The sequence below is a fragment of the Anticarsia gemmatalis genome, chromosome 6 (genome assembly GCF_050436995.1).
Source record: "Anticarsia gemmatalis isolate Benzon Research Colony breed Stoneville strain chromosome 6, ilAntGemm2 primary, whole genome shotgun sequence".
NCBI lineage: Eukaryota > Metazoa > Arthropoda > Insecta > Lepidoptera > Erebidae > Anticarsia > Anticarsia gemmatalis.
Window position 1 is genome coordinate 12,005,818 of NC_134750.1, and position 6,298 is coordinate 12,012,115.

The 6,298-nt window shown below is 36.0% G+C and overlaps 1 protein-coding gene across 1 annotated transcript; it reads left to right on the top strand.

Annotated features, from left to right (window-relative positions):
- Positions 1-2,963: 2,963 nt before the first annotated feature.
- On the top strand, positions 2,964-3,671 carry LOC142973836 (uncharacterized). Its single transcript, XM_076115859.1, has 2 exons — positions 2,964-3,240; positions 3,424-3,671. The coding sequence occupies exons 1-2, from the start codon at positions 2,964-2,966 to the stop codon at positions 3,669-3,671; spliced, it is 525 nt and encodes a 174-aa protein (XP_075971974.1).
- The last annotated feature ends 2,627 nt before the right edge of the window (positions 3,672-6,298 follow it).

Here is a 6,298-nt window from a genome sequence, read left to right on the forward strand (position 1 = left end):
ATCAAAACTACATAAATGAGTAGTTAATGCTTTTTTATAGGTAAGACTAACTCATTTTGAGAATTAAGTTCTTTATGTTGTAAGCAAAGTTTGACTTCTCTAAGGCAAGTAACCAACCCTGTTCTCTTAGTAAAGATACAGTAAGCTGTAGCTGTTAGATATGTATATTTTTGTTTTATCGCTTGTGTTAAAATTGACAGCCTATTCTCCTTAGATGAAAAGGTCTGTAGTTACCAGAGTAATAGGTTTATCGTCGTGTCGGTGGAATATTCTGTAGCTGGAAAGACCTGTCGTCGAAATTGACATAGATGAAAGTTTCTGTCGACGCAATGTCCATGGGTGAAAGACTCTGTTGGGGAAAAGGAAATAAATGAATCATCCTGTCGACGAACAGTCCAATGGCGAACCGGTCATAGGAGAACGGTTGCGGATTCATTATTTTTTTTTTTTTTTTAATAACCCATATCTGTTCCACTGCAGGGCAAGGGTCTCCTCCCAAACGAGGGGGAGGGATTAGGCCTTGAGTCCACCACGCTGGCCAAGTGCGGGTTGGGGACTTTGCATGCCCTCAATAAATGTATCAAACAAATTTTAGGCATGCAAGGTTTCCTCACGATGTTTTCCTTCACCGTTAGAGCAAGTGATAATTATTTCTAATACACACATAACTTCGAAAAGTCATTGGTGTGTTGCCTCGGATTCGAACCTGCGACCACTTGCGTGGGAGGTGCCAACTTAAACCACTCGGCTATCACTGCTATTGTATTATATTATTAATTTATATTATTGTGTATTAAACCGCTGCTTTTGGGGGGCTTATATAACAATCCCGGGAAATAAATTGTTTAATACATAACTGAGTTTTATACCTCTAAATGTTTTTTTTTATGTAATAAGCAATATTGTTGAAGAGATTTCATTCCACTTATTTGTAGAAGTTAAGAACTTTATTATATATGATTGTAACCTTTATTTTGATAAGTATAGAGTGATTATAATGCAACGGGATTGGAAATTAATATTTGAATGAAACGACGGGTAAAAAAATAAGGTACCTATCAACCTTTGATTGTCGATCGCGTTTAAGACCCGTTGCACTATTATGTTATGTGTACAAGTCGCGAGAATTTAAAATCGTTAAAATAAGTACATAGTTGATGGGATATTAGGTATAATAAGAATAACATTCCTAGTTTGCCTATTCTTTAATCAGTTTATATAAATTTATAATGAGAAATATGCAGGGGTTCAGAAATGGTCATACTGTTGAATTTAATATTAAACTGGTTGATTTTGTAAAGTATGTTTTATTGTATCCATTTACTTTATAAAGCTAAATACACAACATTATAGTACGGCCGCTGAGTAATTACCGATTTGACAGATTATTTTTTAAATTAATGGATATAACCTTGCACAAGCGTCACATTTGCCGAATGATTTAGAATACCTCTTTAATATAAAACTTTATGTCAAAAAATCTGAATTAAGTAATTTTCCAATAAACACTGTTTCAAAACTAAAAATAGTTTGTAAATAATATGAAAACATTATTTTTTTGTTCTTGGGCGCGCTTGTACAAAGTTACATGGTGCGGATTCGTGCGTCAAGTTTTCATAGTGATGTGAATTCATTGGAATAGGTTTGATATTTATTTTATTTGGATATTTTTATTTTACTTATTCCTTCGAGCAACTCCAAAGACAGAAATACTGTTTTCTATGATATAAAATAAAAACAATTAAAATGATTATGTACAATTTTGAACAAATACATAGATACACATTAAATAAAATTTTATTCCTCGATTAAGCAATTTTATAGGTGTCTTCTTTAAGTAATTGGCGATACTATTCTGGCAACAGACTCACCACCGCTAGTATAATCTGTTTAGTCGTCTTCCGTATTCTTGAGTGCACTGACTTAGGGATGATCGATAATAAGGAAACATCGATGTTGACATCAATGTTTTCCAGCTAAACATCGATGTTTTCCAGCTAAACATCGATGTTTATTCAACATCGATAAATTTCGATCATCCCTACACTGACTACGTTCTCTTGTGTCACCATTGGTTTTTGACACAGCTTTCTCCTGTTTGTCATTACGCTTTATTGGACTAATTTTGATTGCGTTTGGTAATTTTGTTGAAAATGCTGAAACGAGGAAAAACATTGAATAGTCAATGTCGTGAGCTTGTACTAAAGCTACAGGATTACTTTGAGCGTGAGTCACAAAATGGTGGCCCTTTGATTCCTGTTACTCAAGTGAAAGATCGGGTTTCACAAGCTCTTGGAATTGGTGCAAAAACCCTATATAATATAAATAAAGAAAAATTTGGTGCTTCTGGAAGTGAAGATAATGTTTTACGCACTCCTAAGAAAAAACTAAGACAAAAGCCCGTGACAGGTGTTGATGCTTTTGATGCAGATGCAATAAGAAACCACATATATGGTTATTACACTAGGAACGAGTTTCCAACTAGACGTTTGCTTTTGGTCTCTTTAAAAGAAGCTGGCTTGTTTAAAGGCGGTAAAACGGCGTTGTCAAAACTATTGCACGAAATTGGGTTTGAATATAAAAAAACGAATAAAAGGAAAATATTAATGGAAAGATTTGATTTAATAATTAAAAGGAGTGAGTTTTTAAGAGAAACCAGAAAAATCGAGTCTTGGGACAACGTCGTTTTTGTTGACGAAACATGGTTAAATGCGAACCACACTGTGTCGCGCTCTTGGACTGACGAAACAAAAGCATCAACCACAAAGGTTCCAGTTGGAAAAGGATCGCGACTGATAATTTGTCACGCCGGTTCTGCTGGAAGTGGTTTCTTTGAAAATGGACTGCTGGCTTTCGCGTCAAAAAGTTCTTCCGATTACCACGACGAGATGGATACAGACACTTTTACGAATTGGTTCGAAAATCAATTATTACCCAGCCTGCCAGAGCCTTCTATCATAATAATGGACAACGCTTCATATCACTCGAAACAAGTGAATAAAGCGCCTACTCAGGCCAACAAGAAAGCTGATCTCGTAGCATGGCTACACAAAAATGGAATACAAACTACTGCCGAAATGCTCAAGTCTGACTTAGTGAAGTTGGTACGCGAGAACAAAACTACAAGAGTCCGTTACGAAGTAGATGAGATAGCTCTGGCACATGGGCATCGGGTACTTCGCATTCCGCCTTATCACTGCCAGTACAATGCCATTGAGCTAATATGGGCACAAATTAAAGGTATTGTTTTTATCGCATAAATTACGAATACGAATAATTTCCATTTTAAAATCCAATATTAAGCATATAAGTAAAAAGATACATAACTAAGAAATAAATATTTCATGTCCCTTACATGTAAGTAATTGTGTAACATTTCATATATTTGTAATAACTTAACGTAATTTAATGTTTACACTAAAGGTTACGCAGCTCGTAATAATACGAGCCCGCCATTCACTACCAATAAAATGATGGGTCTATTAAAAGATGCTTGCAGCAAAGTAACTAAAGAAGATTGGGTCAAGGTCGTTGAAAAGACTAGAAAACTAATTACAAAAGATTATTTACGCGATATAAGAGTGGACACCGTTATAGACAATGAAATTGTCATACAAGTGACTAGTGATAGCGATGACAGCTCTGGCGAATCTGATTCAGGGCCTGAATAATTGTTATAATAAATGATAGGTAGTTATTTATGAAAACTTCTTGCACCTACTGTGGTACAAGGAGGTACGATAGAATCATATTTAGGCATAAAATATTACGTTTCTTTTACGCACGTAGAACATTGTAAAAATTCGTAGAAATAAGTATATTATTATTAGAAAATTCTAGACGTTAAGAATAGTACGAAAAAACAATAGTGAACATTGTAAGCGGCGGTGATCCTTCGATCAAGCGCACCGATTGTTCCCGAATAAATAGAACGAGAAAGACATATAGGCGATTCGCGTACGCGCGAGCGAGACGGCGGCGTTCTCGAACCCCGCGCGGTGCGGCACGGAGCGCTTGATCATTCGGTTTGATTCTAGATTAGTGTAGAAACAATGTTTATAAATATAAATAGGGACGCGCGCTGCGTAACATCAGTTTACGTATTAAACTCATAGTGATCACATCACTAAGAAGAAAGAACATAGTAAATAGTTATAACGAATATTATTATTGTAAAGTTTAAGTTTTAAACTCATCGAGTGAAGATTACATCGGAGAAAGAAGAAAAGTACATTGTGAATAAACCGTACATAGTAAAGTATATGAACAGCTGTGTATAGAAAATAGTTATAATACAGTCCACTGGAAAATTAAAGTAAAGTAAATATAAATATATCACTTCGTTAACTGGTGTTCTTCATGAAGAATATTAGTCCTCCACACCTAATTTGTTTATTAAAATGTTTAACAGTGTTTACAAATTTGTTTTATTTTGATATGTCCTCGACCAATTATCTACGCCCATCAAGGATACTCTACCTAATAAAGAACCTGTGTCTTTAACTATTATTGGTTTTGATTTTATTTAATTACATTCTATACTAGAATATTTAAAAACAAACTGTTCCAAAATGATATTAGGGTTACTGGTTGAGTCACTTCACTAGTATTGTCAATTTGTCATGTGTCAAATCGGTAATAACTCAGCGGCCCTACTTTATGGGATGCATAGCATGGAAAAGAGAGAGAGAGCTACTCGATCAAACGAGCGCCTTATAAATATCTGGTCGCGACTCGTTGATAAACAACTGTACTAATATTTTTTGACAGGCGTCTCCTTGTAGCGCGCTTCTACTGCTATTGACAGCTGACTAGCTATTAAGAAATACACATATCTCATTTTTATTAAAAGTAAAATAGTCTAAGCTTTATTCCAGATCTTTAAGTATCTCTATACTACATTTCAGCACTATTGATTCGTTGTTTTAGTCTTGATCATTGATTGCTATTATACTTACATACATAATTATAATTACATAAAGACACACGTTTTTTCTCACAGACAAGATTTTTGTATGTGAACAAAGCAAAGGAAGTTAGATCTCTGGCCTCTCCCTACCCCTATGGGAAGACGGCGTAAATTTAGTGTATGTATGTATGTTTAGATAATTCTACATCTTGACCGAGATTATTATTTCTATGTATTCCTTTATTATATTTCTGCCCGCAGCGGCTGTGAACGTGAATCACAAGCAACAATCACCCACTATAATGACTGTCGTATACAGATTAGTGCAATATAACGGTAAGTTCGAACAATTGATACAGCCGGCGTGGGATGCTGCACTTAGCTACTCGTATCCACACGACTTACCACCCACGTACAAGTATTGTCAAACAAAATTGTAAGCTTATGCTTTTGTTTGGTTTACTTTTTTATTTACTAAGCAATCCATCCAATCCAATATGATTTCTTCATGGCGCAGTGGTTAATTAGGGTTGACGAATTGTCCCGGTGACAACTGGGAAGACAATTCCCAGCTGTCACTCCGGGGGACAGGTCTAAAGGGGACTACTGGGAATAATCGGTCGTGCCACAGCCATTGCTTCGGGAGACTGTGGGTTCGATTCCCACACGGTATAACGGTTTCGGTTCTGGTTGTATTTTGTGTCCGTTGTTTGCATGTTTGTAAAAGTCCCCTCGACATAAGAGGAATAAGTGCGAGAGGTATATCTTTAAAAAAACTAATCTAAATGTCTTTTTTTATTTATCCAACTTGCGGTCTGATCCAATCTCATCCGGGTATGGTGAAATTTTCCACCCTTGCGGGTTGCAAGGATAAGTTGCTGATGATAATGTGGTTATTCGATCTCGTAACTGGAATAATGTTCGACGACTCCGTACTGTTGTGTACAGACCGTAAGCTGTTACCGTTGCTTTGTATTAAATTCTATGGTACTGCGTCCACTAAATCGACATTTCAGCACCATATAAATGAATACCACGTCACAAAACCTTACGTACCGTACGCTTCGATTCAGATGCAGTGGACGCGCGTCAGAGAGTCTGTTTAAGTCGCTAGCTGTGTGTAGGGGCCTTTACAACGTCAATGTACGTCATCTAACATCAGTTAGTATGTAATCTACCTATACAAATTGTCTATTGTACGAGTACTCGAGTGCTCGATTGGTATGTATCAATACTCTTTTCTTATACTGTACGGAGTACGGAAAACCCGTTTTCTATAAACAAATCTATAACTAATGACCGTACTATAGGTAAAATCCTTCTTAGAGAACAGGAGTAAAAGAAACCACTGTCTGTCTTTGAAGCTTTAACTATAAAACTACTGAAACG